Genomic DNA, 27834 nt, shown 5'->3' with positions numbered 1-27834 from the left:
AGGAGTCTTTGCAGGTTTTAATGGAAATCGAACAAGACTGCTGAGAAACAAGTGTTAGCTATACAGACTCTAATGTTAATGCTCCTTAGATCAAACCCTTCTCTGCCAACAACTGTGGGAGCTCTGCCTCTGCCCTCCGAAAGTGAGTTTATAAATATATTTGTTTAAATTATTTTTATATAATGTATTGTTTCCCTTTTCTAATACATGCATATCTATGGAATTGTTTTTCAGATGTATTCTCTCAAGATGAAGACAACTAATAACTGTGGACTACTTTTTCTTTCCTAATTTTTTGAATATATGTTACATATATGTTAATAAAAAAATAAGTTGCTTGGAACCAGCATTATATGGAAAAAAAAGCTGTTTTCTTTTATGTGGGAGGGAGGGGGTGTCCACTTACAAATATAACATATTTTCAGGCTGTTTAAAAAGTGTAGCGTTCCTCAATTAATCTATTACAAACTCGGCGCACTGCAGTATTTTGTGGCTCTTCAAATGGTGTAGTACTCTGCTGGGCAACATTATGAACACATGCAGCTATTACTATCTTCACACACTTTTCTGGGGAATATTGTAGAGCACCGCCAGATTTGTGTAGTGCCCTAAAGCGCATTTTGAGGCGACCTATGCACCTTTCAGTGACCAGTTTTGCAGTGATCAGTGTTGTATTCCTCCTCTGCTCTTGAAGTAGGCGTGGTTACCGGTGTTTGAAGACATGGAAGAAGGGGATATCCACTGTCTCCAACAACCAGCCACCTTGGAAGCCATCCTCCTCTCCAATGGCTTTATCACCACAATTTGCCCAGATAAATTAATCATGTGTGGCGCCTGGCCACTTCATGACCACATTTCTAATAACGAGTTTGTGGTCGCATATTAACTGGACGTTCAATGAATGGTAGCCTTTTCGACACACATAGTGGTACTCATCATTACTCAGCACCCGTATTTGAACATGTGTACCATCTACTACCCCTACAATATTTTGAAAATTGCAGCTTGAATGCAAACCTTCCTTGACTGTGTGCAGCTCCGGCGCAGTTGGTCACTTAATGTAGTGTGCAGTGTGGTCTTTAAGTGCAGTTGTCACATTTTCAAGACATTGGCACACCGATGCCTTGCTAATCGCCAGTGTGTCACCCAATACATTCTGAAAGGATCCGCTGGCCAGAAATCTCAAGGTGACTAACACTTGCACTTCTGTAGATGGAGTGCAATGTCTCTTTGTTTGTCGGAGTAAAAACGGATCAAGAAATGTAAATAGATCTTGAATATCCTCCCTCTTCAAACAGTACTTGGTAATAATTTCTTCATTCGATACCTTGTCAAAAATGGAGCGCACACATCTTCTATTAAAATTCCTATGAGTAGAAACGCTCTGTCTTTGTAAATATTGCTGTCTATGCCTTAAATACACTGCATGCATAGAGCAGCCATGTTTCTGAAAATTATTATTTTAGGACCAACAACCACCATTCAAAAATAAAACGAACATTAAGAAACTGTGCAATTAAACTCTGCATTGCTAAAACAGAGCTCCCCATCAGCAATACAGAATGTACTTAAGTAAACACACAAATACATTTAATATATACCTTACTTAGTGAATTATGAGGCTCATATCCGTTTAGCTTAGTGAATGACTAAACATTTAGAAGTAGTAACATGTAGATGTTTAAATGTGGCATTCCTTACAACTGCCCCCCACCCTTTCCTTGAAGGGCTGCCCACCTATAGAAATGATCAAGAGGAAATTTTATAAGGTTGACTTAAGAGGTCTGACGGTCCATTTTGGTTGCTGAAAAAATACCAGATATAATGCTTAAAATTAAATTAATAGGGGTCTATCTTGACAGTCACATCCTTAAAATTCTGCAGGAAGTGAACGAGGTTCTCCTGGACACTTCCTAAAAACCTAGACCACCCTGTGATACAGATCAGCGAGAGGGCCAGCCTGTGATACAGATCAGCGAGAGGGCCAACCTGTGATACAGATCAGCGAAAGTGCCAGCCTGTGATACAGATCAGCGAGAGGGCCACCCTGTGATACAGATCAGCGAGAGGACCAACCTGAGAGCCACCCTGATTCTAAGCCAAGTAAATGTTGTACTTTTCCAGTCCTGTTATGCAAGAGTCCTGCAGAATATTTCAAGCAAACTCTTTGAGTATGAAGGAAAATTTTTCCCCAAGCATGGCACGATGATTAAATCGTTCTTCCCAATTAGTGTTCTGCTTCTGAGGTTGTCCTGTCCAAAATGCAAGCTTTGAACTATCTGATGACTCACAAGGCTATCCCGGGGAGTGCAATTTCAAATGAATCGCAAAACAGGTGGTGACCCACTTACTGTAGGTTGGATGTTTTTAAGAGTAGCTACATAAAGAGCTAACATAAGGATGTAAAACAAAAAAAAGTCTTGAGTGTACAAGTCAGTATTTTCTCAATTGATTTTATTTTTATTTTTAGCAATTGCTTTTAAATGGCTATTTCAAATGTCACCTCACTGCTGCAACCCACTTACTGATCAGCAAACCAAAGATCAAGCAGCAACCTCTGATCCTAATCTCAATCAAATCATCTGGGCCCTGGTGTGACTCACCCTATGCCTCTTCCTCTTTTTCTACAGGCGCCCCCCAAGGCTCAGTCCTGGGACCCCTCCTGTATTCTCTCTACACCCATTCCCTGGGTCCTCTTATCTCCTACCATGGCTTCTTGTATCCTGTCTATGCTGATGATGCCCAGATCTCCCTCTCCTTTCCCCACTCTGACTCCCACATCTCTACCTGCCTCTCGGCCATCTCCTCCTGGATGCACTCACATCATCTTAAACTCAACCTCTCCAAATCAGACCAGATTTTCTTCCCCCTCTTCCTCCCCACCACTGATCTCTCTATCTCTCTCCCTCCTCATCCACCAAGAACCTCGGTATCACCCTCGACCCCTCCCTCTCCTACTCTCAGCACATCTCTACTCTGACACACTCCTGACGCTTTTTCCTCAGCAACATATGCAGAATTCAGCCCTTCCTCACCAACTACTCTACGCAGCTCCTAGCTTCCGCTATTCCGCCCGCTCCAGCTCATCCGAAACTCTGCTGCTCTACTTATTTTTTCCCTTCCTCATTTCTCCCACGCTACACTGCTGCTCCGCTCCCTCCACTGGCTCCCTATCGCCACTCGCATCCAATTCAAAACTTGTACTCTCCTATCACTGTCTCAACCTTTCTGCTCCCTCTTATCTCCAGACTATTATTTCTCCCTACACCCCCTCTCACCCCCTCCCCTCCTTTGGCACCAGCAAATTAGCTGTGCCCCCCCTCCACTCCCCTGCTTCCAGAGCCCGCTCCTTCTCCTCCCTTGCCCCTCAGTGGTGGAACGGCCTACCCACGGATATTAGGACTGCTCAGTCCCTGACCATCTTCCGGCACCGCCTCAAGACACACCTGTTCAGACAGCATCTGTAAACCTCACAACTCTCGACTATACTGGACTATATGGCACCCAATTATATCACTACTTGCATCATCTTGTACTTGCACTTAACTGCTCCACACTTTGCTGTATTCTACTACTGCTCTCAACTATAATTATATTTTCTGTATTTTGTACTTCATTTTAAAGGTCATAAAGGTAACCATATTCACGTTTTTGTAATTGCTGTTATTTGAAATCATTCTTATCCATTTATTGTAGTTACTACTTGCTCTTAATGGAATTTACTCTTATAAGCAAATATTTTTACTATAAGTTTAACTGCTCTTAGTCGAAATCGCTCTCAAACGTAATTTATTGTATTTGTTTTCTCTTATTTGATTTTGATCTTACTACCGACTTGTAATGTGACTGCTTGTAATGTGATACTTTGTAATGTGATATTTTGAAAGTCGCCCTGGATAAGGGCATCTGCTAAGAAATAAATAATAATTTAGCAGAAAGGCTAGTGCAGCACTCCCTGTGTGCCCCTTGTATACCCCAAGTACCCCTCAGCAACTGGATTTCAGATCAAGCTTGCAGGATTCACCCTCCCCTCCAAATGACAGTGCCTGACAGGGTGAACCACTGTGGACCGTTTTTCTCTCTTTATTACTCCATTGGGCAACATTTCAGTTAATACACATTCATGCTAAATATGTGCAGGAAACAAAGTGGAAATGTTGTGGTTAAGTACATATTAAAAAACAGAAAGTACCGATTCATTTTTAGTTCTTAAAATAAATTGAAAAAATAACCCTAGACCTTTTATAAGGAAGCTCAATATATTATTAATGTTTTTCATCTTGATTCTCAGTGACTAGACTGAGAAGTAAGGCGAATTCGCAGGAACTCAGATTCATTACTGTCATATTTATTACTGCGATGCACAATTGCAGTAATAGAGTTTAACAGGTTGCTGAATAATTAACTGAATATATTATAGAGCCCTAACAACTCTTTAAAACACTGAAGCAGAAACTGACAGATAAGCGTAGAGTGGGCAGAGATCTGTAACACAGAGTTAAACTAGAAATCCCACGAGGAGACTTAAAAAGCAGCTGCTGTCAATGCAGTTGGCTAGTGATGTAGCATTAGCCAAGATGCATGAGATTACAGAAGAGTTCCATTGAGGAACGGCTGCTAGAATCACATCTGCTAATTTTTAATTTTAGATCAGAAGTGAGTGCATAATAATTCTGCTGAGTGTTTGTCAGCCAAAGAGCTGAAAATATTTTTTATTATATCTCTATAAATAAAAGAAGAGTAGGCTATACATATTTGATTAAAAAAACTGTTTAGTTAATATGCTTATTTTAAATAACAGCTTCTCAATTCAATTCTGGTATATAAACACTACTGCTATTTTGGCTAGTGCAATGGAATTCATAAGAACATAAGAAAGTTTACAAACGAGAGGAGGTCATTCAGCCCATCTTGCTCGTTTGGTTGTTAGTAGCTTATTGATCCCAGAATCTCATCAAGCAGCCTCTTGAAGGATCCCAGGGTGTCAGCTTCAACAACATTACTGGGGAGTTGGTTCCAGACCCTCACAATTCTCTCTGTAAAAAAGTGCCTCCTATTTTCTGTTCTGAATGCCCCTTTATCTAATCTCCATTTGTGACCCCTGGTCCTTGTTTCTTTTTTCAGGTCAAGAAAGTCCCCTGGGTCGACATTGTCTATACCTTTTAGGATTTTGAATGCTTGAATCAGATCACTGCGTAGTCTTCTTTGTTCAAGACTGAATAGATTCAATTATTTTAGCCTGTCTGCATACGACATGCCTTTTAAAACGGGGATAATTCTGGTTGCTCTTCTTTGCACTCTTTCTAGAGCAGCAATATCCTTTTTGTAACGAGGTGACCAGAACTGAACCCAATATTCTAGGTGAGGTCTTACTAATGCATTGTAATGTTTTAACATTACTTCCCTTGATTTAAATTCAACACTTTTCACAATATATCCGAGCATCTTGGCCTTTTTTATAGCTTCACCACATTGTCTAGATGAAGTCATTTCTGAGTCAACATAAACTCCTAGGTCTTTTTCATAGATTCCTTCTTCAATTTCAGTATCTCCCATATGATATTTTCAATGTACTACATTTTCACAAAATATACCTGCACACCACCTGCCCATTAAAAATTAGTTTAATTCAATTGATATAAAAAGTCGTGGTTCTTAAAATATATGTTGTGTAGTAATGTAACCTGTAACCTGTATAACTTTAAAGTTATTTAAAATAGCAAGGTGACTATAGGTATATGTGGCAGTGTGAAAGCCCTGCCGGTGCACGTGTGTGTGTGTGTGTCTGTGTGTGGGGGAAGTATTGGGTGGCAGGGAGGGGGTTAAATTCCTCCCTGCAAAAACACGTGGGTATGCAGCTGGAGCCGTGAATTGAATAAGTGTAAATGATTAATTAAGGTGTATAAATAGGGTGATCACAAGAATTATAGGAGGCTGTGTGGTCCAGTGGTTAAAGAAAAGGGCTTGTAACCAGAAGGTTCCCGGTTCAAATCCTGGCTCAGCCACTGACTCATTGTGTGACCCTGAGCAAGTCACTTAACCTCCTTGTGCTCCGTCTTTCGGGTGAGACGTAGTTGTAAGTGACTCTGCAGCTGATGCATAGTTCACACACCCGAGTCTCTGTAAGTCACCTTGGATAAAGGCGTCTGATAAATAAACAAATTAGAGTTAATGCTGGTATTGGAGAAGGTATGTGCTGCTGTGCTGTTTGTCCTGTGTTGTCGTGAGTTTGTGTAGACCTTTTTTTTTGTTAATGTCCATTTTGTTTTTGTTTATTTGTGTGATTAAAAAGCACAATTGCGCAATTTACCTTGCAACGTTCTGTGTCTGAGTCTCTATCATCACATGTGGCGCAGTAGCCTCCTAGCCCAGATGATGGGTTTATTTAAAAACTGCACAGCATATGGACCTAAGCACACCCTTTGCATCACAGAAGTACAGGTCTGGGAGCAGATTTCAATCACGATGGGCAAAAGTACACATATAACTGCATTTTACAGAGGGCTGACAGCAGCTTGGTTGACAGGAGCTTCTATTTCCATGACTGCACAAATGTAGGTCTCAAAAGTGATGACTAGTAATTCCATCAGTAAAAAGCCATAATGTCAAGTATTTTTATAAAAATGACTTGGCTTATGACTTTCAATTTATTAGTTGCATGTGGTTATTTGAGTATCAGTCATATTTAGAAATAAAGATCCATGCTGGTACACTCCACTTATGTAATGATTATTGGTAGAATGTAGTTCAGTTTATAATGCATTGGTGTGATACATGCCTGACTAAGCACATGTGCGAATGAATCCAATGATATCAGTCATGCGATATGCAGGATGAGGATAAACATGAAAATTATCAGATACCAGTCACTAGCTATGTTTCCATCAACAAGACGAACACATTTCTTCATAAAGTCCAGTATAACCTGTTGAATAATGTTATGTTAACAAATTGAATTACATAGTGCTTTGTAGTTTCTATATACTTAACGAAAAACTGACACAAATTGAAAAGTGGAATTTCGAAATCTAACATGAAATACTGTACTAGTATTAGGCTTCCGGTAGACTTTTGCGATATAATTTTGTAGTTTCTTTGATTAAATGGTGTTAAATAATATCTAAATTATGCTCATGTAGTTTTTTTTTTAAAAAAATTCTAAAATCCTAAAATGATATGCAAAACTTTTGGCCATAGCTAGAGATTTGATTGACATATGATATGTGTCATTAAGTTTTAATTATGTGCAGTGTCCCGGTAGAGATGTGCTGTGTTGACCATGTAAATACCACCATATGACTGAAAAAAGTATGCGCTAGCTTATAAAATTCGCTCGGAAAGTATTTCCATTGCATTGTGTGCACCATTTATCGTACAGGATACATTTTTATCCACTCCTATCAAACATACTTTTTTTTTGTTCGCTCACATGAATTAACCAAATTTCGCCTGTTTCCATCACAGTTGTCGAGCTATTTTGTTTTTATATGCATGAGTTTTAGCGCATAAAAAAGAGTGGAATGGAAACATTGCTTCTGAGGCCCCTTTCTATTGAGAAGATGTTGCACAATAATGATGCAACTGATCTCAGGAGTTACAAGAAGAGCAAGGTTCCACAGATGATGTAGAAGCTTGGCTAGTATCCAACAAATGTGCTATAATATAAGAATACACGTTCACCATGACATGCTAGACCTAATAAGTGAATGCTAAGTCACAAAACATAAAGACATGGAATTATTTCATTAGCTTAAGAGACATTAAGTGTGTAATGTTTAAATTGCACATACCTGCTGATCCACCTGCTGAAACAATCGCTCTGCTTTTCCCTTCTCTGCAGTAACCCTCCTGTGCTCTGCCTCCATCTCCTCTCTGGTCTCCAGATTGCATTCAGCAGCCAGGGCAGCCATCCTTGCAACATGCTCCTCTTTGAGCTTGCCTTCCATTCCCATCAGCTGTCCATTCAAAACACTGTTCAGTCTTTTCTCAGCAAGGGGGGAAAGGTCACCCCTTACCTTCACGTTCCTAAGCAGTTTGGCTATTACGTCTTTGTAAATTTGGACTCGATAGCTTTCTAAACTGGCAGATGTGTGCAGCAAATTTGACATATCCAGACTGTGAAAAGAACACACAAAATAAAATGAGTTAAGGGTTTTTCCTCCTTTCTCATCAATTACAGTACATTATTATTCTTATCTGAATAAACACTGGCAATCCATAATTTCAATTGTGCAAAATAAATTGGTTTTCAAAACAACACATCACATCTTTTAGAGACTTTTGTTGTCAAGGTACTGTCAAGCAGACTTGCACTCAACAACAGTGTCTCAAATGGAAGATTTTTTTACCAGGAAAACCCATCTGGGATTTTCTGTATGCACATGTCAATAAAAAACTCCAAGTCTGCATGTCACACTGGCAAGGTTGTAACTTGACATAAGGGATTCCTAACAAGCAAGTTAGAAACATACAGCTGCCACCACACAACTGTAATACAAAATTAGGGCTGCCAGTATTATGACAAATAACATCATAATTTCTATCATATACAGTGGTTTGTAGAAGTATTCACCCCCTGCAAAGTTTTCACATTTTGTTGGCACCTGAGCATACTCCACGACCCTTTCAAATTAGACTTTACATGTAGAATCTACACAAACTACTCCATATCGATAAAGTTAAAATGCATACAGAATATAAATAAGTAAGATTTACAGGGAAAAACAGATTAATCTCAGTTGCATAAGTATTCAACCCCTTTGCTACTGCAGCCCTAAAATCAGCTCAGGTGCAAATGATTTGTTTGAAAGGTCACAAAATTAGTGAAATGGTTTCAGCCTGTGTGTACTCACAGTGGTTTAACTTGTAGATAATTTCCCTCCGGTATATAAAGACTTTCAAGCTACAACTCACATAGTGATCCAACAAAGCAACCATGAAGACCAAGGAGCTTTCAAAACAAATCAGGGATAAAGTGGTAGAGAGGCACAGAGCAGGAGAAGGGTACAAGAAAATGTCAAAGGCGCGGACTATCCCTCTCTGCACAGTGAAGTCCATCATTAAGAAGTGGAAGATACTTCATACCACCCAGACGCTACCCAGATCAAGTCGCCGGGGAAGCAGGAAACTGGTTTGGGAAGTCACTCTGAAGCCAACAATGACCTTGAGAGATCTGCAAAGTTCTGTGTCTGAGATGGGAGTCAGTGTTCACACTACACAGAGCTGGCCTGTATGGATGGGTGGCAAGAAAGAAGCCATTATTCAAAAAGCCTCATCTTAAAGCACGAATGAAGTTTGCGAAAAATCATGTAGATGATATTGCAGACATGTGGAAAAAGGTTTTGTGGTCAGGCGAGACAAAAATTTAACTTTTCAATCTAAATTCCAAGCTTTACGTCTGGCACAAGCCCAACACTGCACATCACCCAGTCAACACCATCCCAACTGTCAAGCATGGTGGTGGCAGCATAATGTTATGGGGATGATTCTCTGCAGCAGGGACTGGGAAACTTGTCAGGATAGAGGGGGGAATGGATGGTGCAAAGTACAGGTGAATCCTTGAGGAAAACCTGTTTGAGTCAGCCAAGACTGAAACTGGGGAGGAAATTCACATTTCAGCAGGACAGTGACCCGAAGCATAAAGCCAAAGCCACACTGGAGTGGTAGAACAAGAAGATAATTAATGTTCATGAGTAGCCCAGTCAAAGTCCTGACTTGAATCCAATCAAACATTTATGGCAAGACTTGAAGATCCATCGACGATCCCCAACAAACTTATCAGAACTGGAACAATTTTCCCGTGAAGAATGGTAAAAAATGTCACCATGCTACTGTGCAAAGCTAGTAGAGACATATCCATAAAGACTCATAGCAGTAATTGCTGCAAAAGGTGCTTCTACCAAGTACTGACTTAAGGGGCTGAATACGTATGCAACCAGTACATTTCATTTTGTACATTTTCTTTGCAAGTTTTGCTGACATTTAACCTCCTCCTCATATAACAGTGTTCAGTTTAACCACTACATCTTTGAATAAAAAAAAAAAGTTTGTTTGAAAAACTGTGCATACATTATTTGTAATTCAACAAAATGTGACATTATTGGTAGGGGGTGAATACTTCTACAAACCACTGTATGCCCATATTCTGAAGCTCTCAAGAACTTGTACTAAAGAATGTTCTAACCATGCCTCATCACAATATCAGTAGTTCTGTAGTATACTCGTATACTTATGAATCAAAATGTGTTTCTTTCTTATCTTGAAAAAATGTATGGGTTTAACTCTGGCGATGTGAGGCCCAAAAGTCACACCTGATTCACTGTTGCCAGTGAAATATATAATTTTCTCAAGATTTGTAAAGTTCAGAACATTCTAGAAGGTTGTTGTAGCTGGAATCTGTAGCTTTGTATCAACACCAGGCAAACTTCACTGTAAATATTAACATAAAAACTGGCCAAATGTTCAGATTTTCACATCATGAACCATGCTTCAATGGGCTGTATTTTGGAAACATGACATTTCATATGATTATATTGTTTAAATGGTAAACAATGGATGTGTAAAAAATGTGTCTTGCCCAATCCCACGATCAAACTTAGGTCATAGGTCAAAGTGAAGGGTGCTGTTAGATTTTGCTTGAGGAGATTAAGAACCCCAGAATATGAAGTTGCAAACTTAAATGGTTTACAAGATAATAGCAGCTGTACTGTAGTTGTGGTAGTGGTGGCAATGGCAGCGGATTCATACAAGCTGCTGTGCTCTCAAACCCAAACTGTACTTATAAAACCTATGCAGTAGGGATGTCAAGGTATTATTATTTATTTCTTAGCAGACGCCCTTATCCAGGGCGACTTACAATTGTTACAAGATATCACATTATGTTTACATACATATACATTATTTTTACACATTAGTAACAGAAGTAACAGTAGCTATTATCTATCGTATCAGTCAAGAGAAACACAGTAAGCACACACCAATGCAGAGAAACAAAAAGTCTATATTTACTACTATATAACTAAGTCTAAGATGCATTTGTATTATTTTTTATTTTAAACAGTACTGTAAAGATGTTGCCGTCTCCTCGAGTTGATAGTGTTGTAGGGGTTTTGGTTTTATCTATTCAAAAATTAATACAATTTTATTCCCATTTAAAAATAAAAGTCCCCTAGATGCTGCTTAACTTTGCAACGGTGTCATACCCACCTTAACTTTTCTTCTTTCCTTTGTGTTCTTGCTGTTAACATGCAGTCCAAAAAAAAAAAAAAAAAAACAATTTGCAGGCACTGTCTTCTCATCATTAAGTTTTGCACTCTGTTGAGAGATCAGTGGGCGGGCACGGCATGTCTTAAAACGCACTCGATTGGCTATTGCTAGGTAACACTTTGCTTCTCTTAACTAATAGGATGCCGTCCAAACTGATAAAGATGAAGAGGGTATTCAGTTGCAGTGGTCACATCCTTACCCCCTATCGTTCCAGACTGAGCCCAGAAAATGTTAATATTTTGGTGTTTCTCCACAGTAATTTGAAATAAAAAAGCAGCACTATTTTGCTGAGTGTGTGAGCTGGAGTGAACACTACTTCCAGTGTGTCGTATTTGTTTTAAAACTTTAAAGTTATTTTTCTTGTTAAAAAATGACTTGACTTGAGTGTATTTCTTTAAATAGCCATTTAAAAACGGATTACAAAAAAAATGACATTATACGGCGGTACGACGATAACCGTGGTATATTTTTTGATGGTTACCATACCGTCAAAATTTGATACTGTGACATCCTTACTATGCAGCATCAACCAACTCATCTGACTTCCCCCTCATCTAAATAACCAGCAGGGTTTTTGTTCATCATAATTACAAAAAAAAAAAAAGAAGTATCTAATTAAACAGAAGTTTTTACAACAAAGCCAATCACAAATGCATCTGAAGCTCTGATCAAAGTGACGGACTATCCCTGTGTTCTGAAGGACTGTGTGTGTTGTAATTAGATCAAGTGGGCTCACATACATCATTTTCTTCTGTAAGCACGCCATAGGTGCCATTTATTGACAGATGAAAGTGCTTTTACTCTTATGGAGTAATTTTTAATTGCTTTACAGTCATGCTTCATGCACAACTACAATACAGAACACTCAATAGTGCTACACTTAGAAATACTAAAAAAGAAATAGTGTCAAGGAATATGTTCCTCTAAAGCAGCTCCTCTACAGTAAGTCAACACACTTGAAGTCTCAGTGATAACAAAAACATCACAGATCACCCAGTGTCATCGTAACGTCTTAGTATCTCTAAATATGTATTGTGTGTTCTTATAAACTTTGCGGCCCTGACATTCTTTAAAGCAGGTAAAAAGGATGGAAAGGCTTATTCCACAGCCACCACCAGTGGTGTATTCCTAAATCTGAAGGTACCGGACCTTTTTTTTTGTATACTGGACTTCTAGTAACACTTATAATAGGTAATGCATTTATCTAATTGCTACACGTATTTCCACAAAGTGACTTTCTCCATCTTGTCAGAATGCTTTACTTTACGTGTCTGTGTGTGTGTGCCAGTGACTTTGTTTGTGTCCACAGTCGCAGTCAATGCACTGTTGCTGTCGTCTTCTTCAGCATTTTTAGCCTTCTCAAGAAGTCTTGTAAAATACGTTTTTAATGCTCTTTTCACTACACCACTGCTACCTATAGAAAATAGTACCGTTCCTGCATGTTCCACCATGTCTATCCAGCTGCTCGAGCTGTTTAAAGTCACATAAGCACCTATATACTTCGAAATATTTCAAATATGATGCTACAGATAAGCTCCTGGTTTATTTGCTGCAAGACCCACGGTCTGATTTTAGTCAGACCACTGGAATGAGTTTGAGCACATGAAGTGATTAGGCAGCTACTTTCATTCTACAGCATTGTCTATTGGAGTATCATAATATTCAAAATATGTTATAAAATATAAGCAAAGAACCAAAATATCATCAACAGAACTTGGGGGAAGGGGGGGGGGGGGTGCAAGTGATAATACTGCTTGTGCCAAAAAAAGGCTTTTAAAACAAATAACACTCTTAGTAACATTTTTACTTCTCATAGGAGGCTGTGTGGTCCAGTGGTTAAAGAAAAGGGCTTGTAACCAGGAGGTCCCCGGTTTAAATCCCACCTCAGCCACTCATTGTGTGACCCTGAGCAAGTCACTTAACCTCCTTGTGCTCCGTCTTTTGGGTGAGACGTAATTGTAAGCGACTCTGCAGCTGATGCATAGTTCACACACCCTAGTCTCTGTAAGTCGCCTTGGATAAAGGCGTCTGCTAAATAAACAAATAATAATAATGTTGAAACCCTAAACCCCACAATTAAAAAACCCAGCTGAGCATCCTGTACAGTAATTAATCAATTCCATCTTAGTAAGCAGCTGGCTGATGATTCTGTATCTGTTAGTGAAGGACAAGTTCCTAACGACTGTAGATGATTAGAAGCACTTTTAATTAGCAGTGAATGACAAAGGAAATAGTCTTCTTATTTCATCATTAAACAGCAGCTGCTCACTTTAAGGGAAACTAAATAACAACAGTTCATTTAACCTTGCCTCCTACCACTTTTACATTGATCAGTCTATGTTATCACGAGAAATCCTACCCTCTGTATTTACCAAGCGCAAATTTCTACAGCACAAAACCTTTTGGGAAATCACTGCTAAATCCCTTTTAAATAAGTAGAATTAAAGAGTGGAACACTGAATGTGTTCTGAATGAAAAACAGCCTGACATTTACTTAAATAAATATTGAAACCTGAATAATGCATCCTTTTTCATTATACAGGTTTAATTTCATATATCAGCTAAAGTACATTAACAGAACAAAATGTACAATTGAATTATCTGCCTTTCTTTCAGCCCGTTTTTATTCTCTGTTCCTCCCCCTACTATTGAAAACTACAGCTACTTTCCAGGTGTGTTTGGGGCCCGTATTGAGGAACGTTACTTACTTTCCAGACCTTAATGCGAATGTGAAAAAGTATGTGGAATAATTGGGTCTATGAAACAGACATTCAGAGTTTTACAGAATGTTCTTCATTAATTAAATCATTCCCTTAAAATTGTGACCGAGTTGAATCACAAGTGGATGAGCGGTCCTCAAGTACAGATAAAAACTAAAAGGGCGTGTGTATTATTATTATTATTATTATTATTATTATTATTATTATTATTATTATTTATTTCTTAGCAGAAGCCCTTATCCAGGGCGACTTACAATTGTTACAAGATATCACATTATACATTATCAAAGTGTACAGACGCCTCTGCTGTCTCCCTGCTGCTGGAGATATACATCGTGTGCCGGGGGTAATAGCACCTCTCAGTGCAATGTAAATCACAAGCTGGATTTTAAAACCACTTACAGAATTCTTTTTTTTAGGAATATCTCACATATATCCTGTAAACAAGATTTTAGGGATAACCATTATCGGTTATAGAGAGCGCTGTGTTTTTGCATTAACTGCCTAAATGGCATTTTCATAAGTCAAAAGCAATAACATACATAAATGACGACCATTAGAATGTGTTTCCATCAACATTTGAGTAATAAGTAAACTAATAAACAACCTGTAAAGCTAATCAAAACTTTAAACCAACTGCACTGAGAAGTGAGATCTCAGCCAGAGGCCCATTGATACTAGAACAATAGAGAATGCATGCCGGAGGATGTCACAGCTGTGCGTGTAACAAGTCTACAAGAAAGCTTGGTTGGTCCAAACCAATTTATCATCACTTTGATACAACCCTGCATAATAATTGCATGTTCCGGTTTCAAATCAGTTTCACTCACTCACAACAAATCACATAAATGTTATTACAGACTGGAGTTCAAATATTATATGCAAATATTTATTCATTATACTTGAAAAACAAGCTACAACAGAATGTAACATTCTTTTTCTAGAATTTTACCATCATCATACTTTCACTGAACAATATTTCTCTAGATTCTGTGTTAAGAATTACCACACAACTTCAGAACAAATAATGCAAGGGCCAGTTAAAAAGCAATCATAGAAAGGGCACAGAGCTACATTACTGCTTCCCCACAAAAGTACATTTTCAGGGATTTCACAGCATTCTCTTAATAATCTCAAAACAGGTTGATCTATACTGTAATCTTTTTTTATAAAATATAAATCACAAATGCATTGTAAAGCTGAGATAAACACACCTCTAGACAGTCCCTGATAAAAACACTAGAATCTCAGCAGCAAGCCAAACTATCTGTGCAGCTCAATCAATAAGACCTTATCTTGCAGCTCTTACAATCATCGTTTTGAATCAAACTGTTACAAAGCATTTCAACACAAAGGTATTTCTCTTATAAGAACAGGAGAAAGTTCACAAACGAGAGGAGGCCATTCACCCCATCTTGCTTGTTTGGTTGTTAGGAGCTTATTGATCCCAGAATCTCATTAAGCAGCTTCTTGAAGCATCCCAGGGTGTCAGCTTCAACAACATTACTGGGGAGTTGGTTCCAGACCCTCACAATTCTCTCTGTAAAAAAGTGCCTCCTATTTTCTGTTCTGAATGCCCCTTTATCTAAATCTCCATTTGTGACCCCTCGTCCTTGTTTCTTTTTTCAGGTCAAGAAAGTCCCCTGGGTCGACATTGTCTATACCTTTTAGGATTTTGAATGCTTGAATCAGATCACCTCGTAGTCTTCTTTGTTCAAGACTGAATAGATTAAATTATTTTAGCCTGACTGCATACGACATGCCTTTTAAACCGGGGATAATTCTGGTTGCTCTTCTTTGCACTCTTTCTAGAGCAGCAATATCCTTTTTGTAACGAGGTGACCAGAACAGAACCCAATATTCTAGGTGAGGTCTTACTAATGCATTGTAAAGTTTTAACATTACTTCCCTTGATTTGAATTCAACACTTCTCACAATATATCCAAGCATCTTGATGGCCTTTTTTATAGCTTCCCCATGTTGTCTAGATGAAGACATTTCTGAATCAACATAAACTCCTAGGTCTTTTTCATAGATTCCTTCTTCAATTTCAGTATCTCCCATATGATATTTATAATGCACATTTGTATTGCCTGCGTGCAGTACTTTACACTTTTCTCTATTAAATGTCATTTGCCATGTGTCTGCCCAGTTCTGAATGCTGTCTAGATCATTTTGAATGACCTTTGCTGCTGCAACAGTGTTTGCCACTCCTATTATTTTTGTGTTGTCTGCAAATTTAACAAGTTTGCTTATTATACCAGAATCTAAATCATTAATGTAGATTAGGAATAGCAGAGGACCTATTACTGATCCCTGTGGTACACCACTAGTTACCTCTCTCCATTTTGAGGTTTCTCCTCTAATCAGTACTTTCTGTTTTCTACATGTTAACCACTCCCTAATCCATGTGCATGCATTTCCTTGAATCCCTACTGTGTTCAGTTTGAGAATTAATCTTTTATGCGGGACTTTGTCAAAAGCTTTCTGGAAATCTAAATAAACCATGTCGTATGCATTGCAATTATCCATTGTCGATGTTGCATCCTCAAAAAAATCAAGCAGGTTCGTTAGACACGATCTCCCTTTCCTAAAACCATGCTGACTGTCTCCCAGGATACTGTTACCATATAGTTAATTTTCAGTTTGGGATCTTATTATACTTTCCATAAGTTTACATATAATAGAAGTCATGCTTATTGGTCTGTAGTTACCTGGTTCGGTTTTGTCTCCCTTTTTGTGGATCGTTGCATTTTTCCAGTCTGTCGGTACAACCATTGTGTCAAGAGACTGTTGCATGATCTTGGTTAGCGGTTTGTAAATAACTTCTTTCATTTCTTTGAGTACTATTGGGAGGATCTCATCCAGCCCAGGGGATTTGTTTATTTTAAGAGCTCCTAGTCCCTTTAACACATCTGCCTCTGTTATGCTAAACTTATTTAAAACTGGATAGGAACAGTTCAGCATGTGGGGTATGTTTTCCGTGTCCTCCTTTGTAAAAACCTGTGAAAAGTAATCATTTAATATATTTGCTATTTTGTTTTCTTCGTCTACGATTTTGCCATTTGTGTCTTAGACATTTAACCTCCTTTTTGAATGTTCTCTTGCTGTTATAATATTGGAAAAAACATTTTGGAATTGGTTTAGCCCCCTTAGCAATATTGATTTCTATCTCTCTCTTGGCCTTTCTAACTTCTTTTTTGACTCGTGTTTGCAGTTCCAAGTACTCTGTGTATTTTGTTTTTGGTCCCTTTTAAATGCTCTGTAAAGTGCCTTTTTTCGCTGAATATTTTTTTTAATTGATCTATTAAACCATTTTGTTTTAGATTTAGATTTGTCTACTTGTGAGATCTAATTGTTTTGCGCCTCTAGTACTACATTTTTAAAAAACAGCCATCCTTTTTCTGTGGATGTTTTCTCTATTTTACTCCAATCTACTTCTGTTAGTCTCTGTTTCATACCTTCATAGTTTGCTTTTCTAAAATTGTAAACCTTAGCTTTAGTCATTACTTTTTGGGTTTTAAAAATCACTTAAAATGAGACCATGTTGCGGTCTGAGTTTGCCAATGGCTCTCTGACCTCTGTTTTAGTTATTCTGTCTTCGTTATTTGAAAAGGCTAAATCAAGGCATGTCTCCCTTCTAGTCGGTGACTTGACAAATTGCGTTAGGAAGCAGTCATTTCCACCATTTCAATTTCGTCCGTCGTGCTCCCCACTGGGTTTTCCCATTTTATATGGGGGAATAAATATATAAATGAATAAATATAGTCATTATAGCCTTCTTAATTGAATAGGTTTGTAGTTAAGAACTGTTTATCTTTTACCAGGCATATTTTGTATTAACTTGAAATTTACACCTATAGGGGTAACTGCAACATATTAATAGCACTTAGTTCAACAAATAAACAATGGAATTAGTTGTAGCGGTAGCATATTGACATAATTGTTGCACAGCATATTAACAAATCCTTTTGTGCTGAGAGGGAATCTTAAGGGGAAACTTTTATAATTAATTACAATAATTCTATTTAACCATCCTCGGAGATGGAACAAAAAGTAGTAAGTCCAGGTGTGACGTGATTACAATCGGAACATTTCGGTCATATCCTAAAAAAGCTGTTGTAATCACCCTTTTTAATACAAGGCATGTTTAATTGACAGTACATTCTTATGATGCGTGACATCCAAACAATTAGCATAACCCCTCCTCAATTAGCATATAGATTACACTCACTGGTGTGGCACTCAGAAGCTTCTTGTATACCCATGTCAAAAGAAGAAAGGACAGGGTCCAGTGGATTTATTTCAGGAATAACAGTGCTACCATCACAGCATGCTACCACTATTTTTGTTGTATAAAATATGTATAAAAGCAGGTATTGAGGGTCAAACTATATACTGGATTAAACAATACTGTACAACCACTTATATGGAGCCATTAGATGCATTATTAATTCAACAGCAAAAAATGCTTTGATGATTTTAAACTCCTCTGGGGAAGAACAATCTTTATATTTTATATGTTTTTTTGAAAACAAAAAAGGTCCACTTATGATTTTATGTACCAACATTTGAAGGCTTTGACAGGCACAAACTGCAGGGAGGATTGAGCGCCTGTTATTTATTGACAACTTCAAGTTCCCTCTCCAAGATTCTATTTATAGTTTTAAGCTTCATCTTTTAAGAAAAAAAAGAACACAAAAGCTGTCCTGGGGATAATATGTAAGTTATAATAAACATGGGTCAGTCTGTCTGTATGACAAAGAAGCTGTCACTATGCTTTGAGTATGAATACAGGAGTAGTTTTATTTCAGTATTACATTCTCTTATACAATAACATATATTGCTTAGCGTCATAGGCTGCTAAGTTTATCATGTTTTTTTTTTTTTTTAAATATACATGCATAACAGTAAACTACAACACTAAGATTGAGAACAGGATGAAAAACAGACCACCTAATTAGCACCCATCTCAGACTACCTCACTTCAGGTAAGGTAGACCAAAGTAGTCCAACATGATTACTGATCGAGGTCTGTGAAACCAGTAATGAATTTGTTTCCTCCTCTTGTCAATGATGATGTTGTAGTGTAGGGTGAATGATTAGAGTGCATGGCAGAAAAAACGTTTGCTAAAAGTGACTTTGGCATAACTAGAGTTGCTAAGGCAACAACCCACTTGGCCTGAGGCTTAGAATGTTGAGTGATAAGGCATGTGCAAGAAAGTATGGGAAAGGAGACCTCTGGTAAAGAATTAACCACAATAACCTTGAAAGGAGAGTAGATTGTGGTTGGTTGTACGTGAGTGGAGTAACTCATTTTACTGTTGACAACTACAACTAGTAAGAAACAAACTGTAGTCACATAGGCTCGGAGCCTACTAGAGTAATACATTCAAGTGCCCTATCTCTTAATTCTAGTGGCACATATTTGTATCTAAACAATGTTCAATGTAGAATATAAATGTTTGTTATTGGAACTGTGACAGGCTTGAGGGGTGACATCAGACCAGGAAGAAGTACACCAACACAAGCTATTGTTGGGCAAAACCACACGGCTGCGCTGACATTTAACAATAAAGTAACACAAATACTAAATAAACTTGTCAAATAAAGGTTACTAAATACAAATAATTGATTTAATTGATTTGCCCCCCCCATTTTTTCACACATTAAAAGTCTTGAGTAGGTTGTGTAAATCAAAAGGAAAAAAAAAATCCCATTTAAATGCATCAAGATTTCAGGTTGTATATAATGTGTGTGTGTAAGGTATAAACCACAACGGCCGTGCGGTTCCAATGATATATACCACACCTGGGGTGGTGGCAACCACCCTAGAAGTGGTAGATAGATAGATAGATAGATAGATAGATAGATAGATAGATAGATAGATAGATAGATAGATAGATAGATAGATAGATAGATAGATAGATAGATAGATAGATAGATAGATAGATAGATAGATAGATAGATAGATAGATAGATAGATCTATATCTATATATCTATATCTATATCTATATCTATATATATATATATATATATATATATATATATATATATATATATATATATATATCATCGAAACCGCATGGCCCAAAGTGGTTTATACCACTTATAACACGGCTACATGTAATTTGTGGGAAGAAAAACTATTTTAATAATTTAAACACATTTAAATTAAGACAAAACCAGAAACTTTTATTGTGTATACATCCGCAGTGTTATATAGTCCCAAATTTAATTTAATTCATTGTTCGTTTATTAAAAATAAATTGCACATGTTCGTTTATTGTGAATATCTGCATGGAAAGTTTTTGGACTTATTTCCATAAAATGAATGTCCATATTTTTTTCTTTAAGTACATTAACCAGCCCATGCTGTATTTTTTGTGTGTATTTGTTTCAATCTTTGTTCTCTTCTATTTCTTTAGCTCTTCCTCATCTACTGTTATGTGTCTACTCTTGACAGTTGCTGGTGCACTTATTTTATTTAATTTATTTTTTCCAGATGAATTTCTGTCTTCACTCAGAAAGTTGGTGTTGTACCAGTTATGTGGAGTTTCATCCCCAAATACATTAAAAGGAAATAGGTGAAATGGCTGTAATTTCCGGCTGTGGTTTTGTAACTACTAATAACAAATAAAATGGCAGTTTGTCATGGAATTTAGAATGTAGTGGTGCATAGTGATTTATTCAGTGTGAAGCAGCTCATTAGTATGCAAGCAATTAATTTCTGCAATTAACGCATACATTTTTTGGTGATTCAGTTTTTTTAACATGCGTTAATCGCATTGCTGTGTCTGAGCCTATCAGCACACCGTACTTTAATTGTTATTGTTTAAATAGAAAGTTAGTCGCTGAACCGCGTAATGGAGCAAAGCACTAAAAATGAATGGGAGGTTTATTTATTGTAAAAATGATCCGACAGCTCACTGGACAGAAAGACACTATACTTTTAGAGTGAGTTCCAGTATCACACACAGTATCACCCGAGTACATCTAGTCTGCTGCGTGCTGAACACGCCTTCACTTCTCAAAATACACTAGCAGCTCTTCTGCTACAGACAACAACAATATAACAACAAATTAAACCCACCAGTTGACAGAAATTCAGGATCGCTGAATCAAGCTAAGTATGATAGTTTTTAGTTGATTTTTTTAAAAAAAAATTTAAAAAGAGTAGGCCAGGGGCACACACTTTTAAGAGTTTTGATCCCAATAATCACCTGTACACCGTGAACAGGATCAATACAGCTGTTGCGCGCCTCAATACTAAAAAGTCGCTGAAAAACATGCTGTCTCTCCTATGGTTTGAAAGAGACTGTGCAAGTATAACTATATATATAATTGCAATATTCAACAGCAAGCCAGATGCCTTATCCTGTAATCTCGGACCACTCCCCTATCATTTATGAACTTTCACTATCCAGTCCAATAAAACCCCAGGAACATTTTATTAAATCCAGGTCCCTAAACTCCTCCGCTGCTGGTGAGTTCTTGGGTGCTTCGTCCTCATCAGCACTTATTGATTCAGGATCAGTCGATGCTTCAGTAGACAATTACAACACTACCTTAATGAACATCTTAGAGATCGTAGCTCCACTAAAAATGAAGAGAGTCTTTATAAAAAATCCTCTCCCTGGTAAATTAGAACGTAGATGAAAAGACACAAAATGTCTTTCCTTGCCTGGAAAGACAGTGTCGAGACGTACAAGGCTGTACTGTCCGCCAGGTCCGCCTACTACTCAAATTGAATAGAAACTAATACAAGTAATCCAAGTTTTCTTTTTAACAATATAGCTCAATTTACTAATCAGCAAAAAGAGCCTTCAGTTGAAACTCTATCAATAGCAAGTTGTGATGACTTTATGAATCACTTTAAAGATAAAATCACTAAGATAGCTGTGTTCAATTTAAATGATTTAAACACATTACCGACACCATGAGTCCTGCAACACCACAATACATTTTTTAATCCTTTTCTTTAATGAGTCAACTAGATTTAAGCAATCTAGTTATGACGGCACAATCCACTACCTGCTCTTTAGATCCCATTCCTACTAAATTATTAAAGGAAGTTCTCTCTAGAATTTCTTTTCTAAATATTAATGACTCCCTTTCTTCTGGTAGCGTTCCAGATTGCATTGGTAAAACCACTACTTAAAAAAACCTTCCTTGGATCCCGCAGTCCTCAACAAGTATAGGCCTATTTCTAATCTCCCCTTCCTATCAAAATTTAGAGCGAGTGGTGGCTAATCAATTAAATGAATTCTTTGCAGCCCATAATAGCTATGAGAAATTTCAGTCAGGCTTTGGTCCCGGTCACAGTACCGAAACGGCTCTCGTCAAAGTAGTAAATTATATTCTATTATCCTCTGATTCAGGCCTTGCTTCTATCCTAACCCTTCTAGATCTAAGTGCATCTTAAAAATCTACTACGACTGTCAGGCTCTGTCCTAGCGTGGTTTCACTGATTCACGCCTTTATAAAACTTCCAGATTAGACTATTGTAATGTCCTTCTCGCTGGTATTCCAAACTGTGTTCTGTCCAGCCTGCAGCTTGTGCAAAACGCTGCGGCCAGGATCTTAACTTCAACAAAAAAATATGATGATATTACGCCAGTTTTGGCAGCCCTACACTGGCTCCCAATTCGATACAGGATTGATTTTAAGGTTCTACTCCTACATATAAAGCCTTACAAGGCTTGGCTTCATCCTACCCGAGTGACTTACTGGTCCCACATGTTCCATGGCAGCCGCTCCGCTCCCAGGATGCTGGTTATCTCACCATTCCAAAAATTTTAAAAAGAAACACAGGTGGTATAATTTTTATTATTTTTAACTTGGCCTACTTAGTAGCCTAGACAATTAACACAAAATAGATCATGGTGCCGCATTGACAAGTTATGATACTTAGAGGACAGTCAATTCTCATTCATACACATTTCAATGGACCAGCAACACATTAAGCATTATACCACTAATCGTATCACATTATAATGAGTAGCCTATAAGCCAAATGTATACTGTCTGTTTTTTTTTAAGTTAGTCAGGGGTGCAGTGCTAAATTGTGCACAATTACAAACCACCTGCACATTAATACAATAGGTGTGTTTCCTATTCCTATACAGATGCTCAGAGTGAGCTGCAGGGGTGAGCGGCACATGTGTGCAGTCTATTGCTCCCAACAAGCTGGGGAAATGAGAAATGTCATAGAAATTTGTTTTCAAGACTTGTAAGTACATCCTACTTTTAGGTGGGAAAATATTTGGGTGTTCGCCTCAAAAATGCATTGAGCACAAGTGTCAACGCATGAGAAAAAGCGGACTGGGCAATGTCAGCAACAATTGTGACAGTTTAAAACATGCTTTCAAATGTTCTTAACAAATTGATGTAATTGTACATCTCACAATTGCTGGCAGCTTTAGTGCATCTCATTATAATATTTGAGAACCCTCATTTGCACTGTCTCCGCCCCGTATTTGCGAATTTATGCAGGAACGCCCATAATTACATATTCATCCAAGGCTGAACCGCAAAGCATTCCCTAAGTCGTCGCTAACAGCATTGTGCTTGTTTAGTACTTTTTATCCTAGACTTGTGACTCGTTTGCAACTGGTTTGCGACTACTACAGGTGTAACACTTTAATACATCTACCCCTCAGTGCCTTAGCTGGGGTTTAGTATGGGAAATGGTGTCAAATCACGCTGTATTCTTTTGAAAACTGAGCCCTGGAATCATACAAACTAGATTACAGAAGAGAAGTTAAAGCAATTAAAACTATGATCCAGTAAAAGTAAAAGACTAAAAGGTAGACAAAACTAAAAGAAAGAGCGAATCTGATGTCATTGCTGCTACAGGGCAAAAAAACGACGTTAAATCAATGTGACGTTGGGACTTTATACTTGAATGAGGGCTGATTCCTGTGATGTTAATTAAGATTGTAGAGAGAAGTAGACACGAACCTGTATGTCAGGAACATACATAGTCCCTGACCACATTCCGGCGCCTCCTTAAGACTCACCTCTTCAAAGAGCACCTGTAGAACTCCTCTGTTTGTATCCTGGGACACTATCACCCTTCATGTAAATGTGCTTTATTTTGCTCTTATCAGCCCCTATTTTACTGCATTTAATCCTGTACTTCAGAATACTGTAATCTGCCAAGTTTTTAACCTGTAGTACTTTGTATTTAATCACATCCTGATGTAACTATCACTATTTAATCATATCCTGATGTAACTATCACTATTATCTGCTGTATTATTGAATTGTGGTATGTCACACTTGTACTTTGCTTGAACAAAAGTTATTGTATTTCTTGCTGTTATTGTATTACTTGTATTGTAACGCTTGAAATGTTTTTGCTTACGATTGTAAGTCGCCCTGGATAAGGGCGTCTGCTAAGAAATAAATAATAATAATAATAATAATACATATCCCTTGCCACAGTTGTAAATGCAGGATGTTTACTTGTGACAAGTCTGCATAAGAAATTAAATGAAGTTAAAAATGTATTTTTCAGATGTTAAAAAGGTAGTCACTAATTCACCCATAGGGGAAACACCAGAAGCATTAAAATAAAGGTTTAAAATATGGCAGTATTTAGATGTGCTGCAGTTTAGACCATTTAATAAATGTTATATTCTTCATTAACCAAACCAGTCAGTGAGGCCAGAACAAATGCAAAACACATGCGTCCTAGAAAACATACATTTATGACAGCTCAGCAAATATGCTCTTAGCTAATGGAAAGGGATTAACCATACTTTTGATCGGTTAATAATGATAAAGGAAATGAGCACTTGAGGACTGCTGCTTTATCGTAAAAAAGGTAGTCAGAAGCCAAATGTATTACATTCTTCTATGATAGCAATTTATACACTGCCTTGTGCTGGCAGTAGCTCATTGATCATTTGGAAGGAAATACATTTTTCATGAATATCCTGAGAAAATAGACACTAATGGTAGCTTTCTCAAGCACGCATCTCCTCTGAATGTAACCATTTTACCCTGATAGGTCTAAAGTTTGTTTTATGTCAAAGTAACACTTTGCTGCTACTTGAGTTTTCACTTATATTGGCATATCCTGGGAAAAAGGGTCCTTTGAAAAGCTAAGTACTCTTGCTTGTGTTAGGGAACAGTACTCCAGAACAGTTGGGTAGATCAAGGAAGGCACGATGCTTATGATGAGCTATATTTCAGGGTGCAGATGAATACAGGGCACACTAAAAAGGTCTGTTTTTTTTTTTCTGGAAAATAGTAGGTTAACTGATGTCAATTGTGAAGGATCTAAATACAGCCACTGTTAAATTCTTTAAAGGAAGTGAATCTTGTGAAAACCAACATCTCTAAAGGTAATCAATCAGGGGGGAAAATCCATAATTGCAAATACAAATCCTTTACCTTTTCATCACATGTACTAGAAACCCAACTAACCTATTGCAGTTCTGTATTGCGCGCCAAGAATAAATTCATAACTAAAACACACTCTTGTATGAATAAATAGAAAATGCCTGAAATGCAATTCTGGTTTCACTACAAATGAGATTAGTCACGTGGTTCAGTAGCCATCAATATCCACCTTGACTTGACCAATCAGAAAGTTTAACCATAAAAAGACCACCCCTACAGTACTTCACAAACATCCAAAGAGACCGCCAAACATCCAAGACCTACAGTGATACTTGAATACGAGCCACCTTTCCGCTAGGGTGTATTTTATTGAGGAAGACATTGCACTAATAACTAATTTCATAAAAACTTTTACAGAGTTAGATTAATAACCAACTACATCAAACATTGCGTATTTCCATCCAGGACCTGGGAGAACAGATGTCAGTGAACTACCAGAGGACAAAGACCAACCCTGTAAGTTTTAAAGTGGCAGCAAAACATACTGTCAGCAATGATTTTTTTTAACATTAATACAATTAAAAAATAAGGCAGATGAATGTAAATGTGTAATCTTGTTACGGCATGTTAGTTTCAATCAAATACTCATGAAAGGAACGTCACTTTGTCATTCACATTTAATAAAATTGCTTCTCTGATCTTAAAATTCTCTAACATGGTTAGATTATGATTTATATGAATGACCAATGGCTAAACTGTGACAAAACCGAAGTATATTCATCATCTTTTTTGGACTGGAAAATAAGTTTGTACTATATCTACTTCAAAGCCATATCTGATATGGTAACTGTAAAGGGAATATTTATATTATAATATCAATAACCACTTTCACAGATCATTGGCCTAGCTTTGGTCAAACACAGGTTTAAAAGGCAGTGCATTAAGAACATAAGAAAGTTTACAAATGAGAGGAGGCCATTCAGCCCATTTTGCTCGTTTGGTTGGTAGTAGCTTATTGATCCCAGAATCTCATCAAGCAGCTTCTTGAAGGATCCCAGGGTGTCCGCTTCAACAACATTACTGGGGAGTTGGTTCCAGACCCTCACAATTCTCTCTGTAAAAAAGTGCCTCCTATTTTCTGTTCTGAATGCCCCTTTATCTAATCTCCATTTGTGACCCCTGGTCCTTGTTTCTTTTTTCAAGTCAAAGAAGTCCCCTGGGTTGACATTGTCTATTAGGATTTTAGGATTTTGAATGTTTGAATCAGATCTCCGCGTAGTCTTCTTTGTTCAAGACTGAATAGATTCAATTCTTTTAGCCTGTCTGCATACGACATGCCTTTTAAACCGGGGATAATTCTGGTTGCTCTTCTTTGCACTCTTTCTAGAGCAGCAATATCCTTTTTGTAACGAGGTGACCAGAACTGAACACAATATTCTAGGTGAGGTCTTACTAATGCATTGTAAAGTTTTAACATTACTTCCCTTGATTTAAATTCAACACTTCTCACAATATATCCAAGCATCTTGTTGGCCTTTTTTATAGCTTTCCCACATTGTCTAGATGAAGACATTTTTGAGTCAACATAAACTCCTAGGTCTTTTTCATAGTTCCCTTCTTCAATTTCAGTATCTCCCATATGATATTTATAATGCACATTTTTATTTCCTGCATGCAATACTTTACACTTTTCTCTATTAAATTTCATTTGCCATGTGTCTGCCCAGTTCTGAATGCTGTCTAGATCATTTTGAATGACCTTTGCTGCTGCAACAGTGTTTGCCACTCCTCCTATTTTTGTGTCGTCTGCAAATTTAACAAGTTTGCTTACTATACCAGAATCTAAATCATTAATGTAGATTAGGAATAGCAGAGGACCTAATACTGATCCCTTTGGTACACCACTGGTTACCTCGCTCCATTTTGAGGTTTCTCCTCTAATCAGTACTTTCTGTTTTCTACATGTTAACCACTCCCTAATCCATGTGCATGCATTTCCTTTTCTTTAAATGTCATGGCATCACTATTTTCTAGGCAACCCAAAACATTGGCAGATGTCAGTTGACCAACAACAATGTAAGAGACATTATCTGAAACCTTTCAAATCACTTTGAATCAATAAAAAAAATAATTAAAAGCATTCAAATCCTTCTTTAAGGAAGTTAGCAAACGTACTTATCCAAGATCTGATACATGTTCAGGGGGTCTTCAAAGATCAGTATGTCGACAATTTTGTCCTCGAAAGCTGCCTCTTCTTTGGACGTCTCGCTTATGTTACAGATTGTCTGATCAGGATCATACTCGCCATTTACACCAATTCTTCTTTTCTGAAAATGAAAATGTACAATTTCTGAATTTCTGACAGCTGCAACTCCAACCCAAGCCATGTCTGCACACCTCCTAGACGCTGTTTGCTGGCTTTTATTATTCCTGCCCTGGGTCATCACTGTTAAGCCATGTCCACTCCATATGCAATTTAGAAGCACTGACAGGGTA

The 27834-nt window shown here is 37.6% G+C and overlaps 1 protein-coding gene across 2 annotated transcripts in view; it reads right to left on the bottom strand.

Moving 5' to 3' along the window:
• The window catches only part of LOC117408524 (limbin-like), a 78111-nt gene that overhangs the window by 35528 nt on the left and 14749 nt on the right, over window positions 1-27834 (bottom strand). For both annotated transcript variants that reach the window (XM_034013567.3, XM_034013568.3), the window contains exons 9-10: window positions 27514-27665; window positions 7791-8115 (exon numbers count right to left, since the gene is read on the bottom strand). In XM_034013567.3, coding sequence (XP_033869458.3) covers window positions 7791-8115; window positions 27514-27665 — 477 coding nt within the window. The remainder of the gene's footprint in view (window positions 1-7790; window positions 8116-27513; window positions 27666-27834) is intronic.

This window comes from Acipenser ruthenus, chromosome 2 (genome assembly GCF_902713425.1).
Source record: "Acipenser ruthenus chromosome 2, fAciRut3.2 maternal haplotype, whole genome shotgun sequence".
Lineage (NCBI taxonomy): Eukaryota > Metazoa > Chordata > Actinopteri > Acipenseriformes > Acipenseridae > Acipenser > Acipenser ruthenus.
This window is presented reverse-complemented; position numbering and strand designations above follow the sequence as displayed.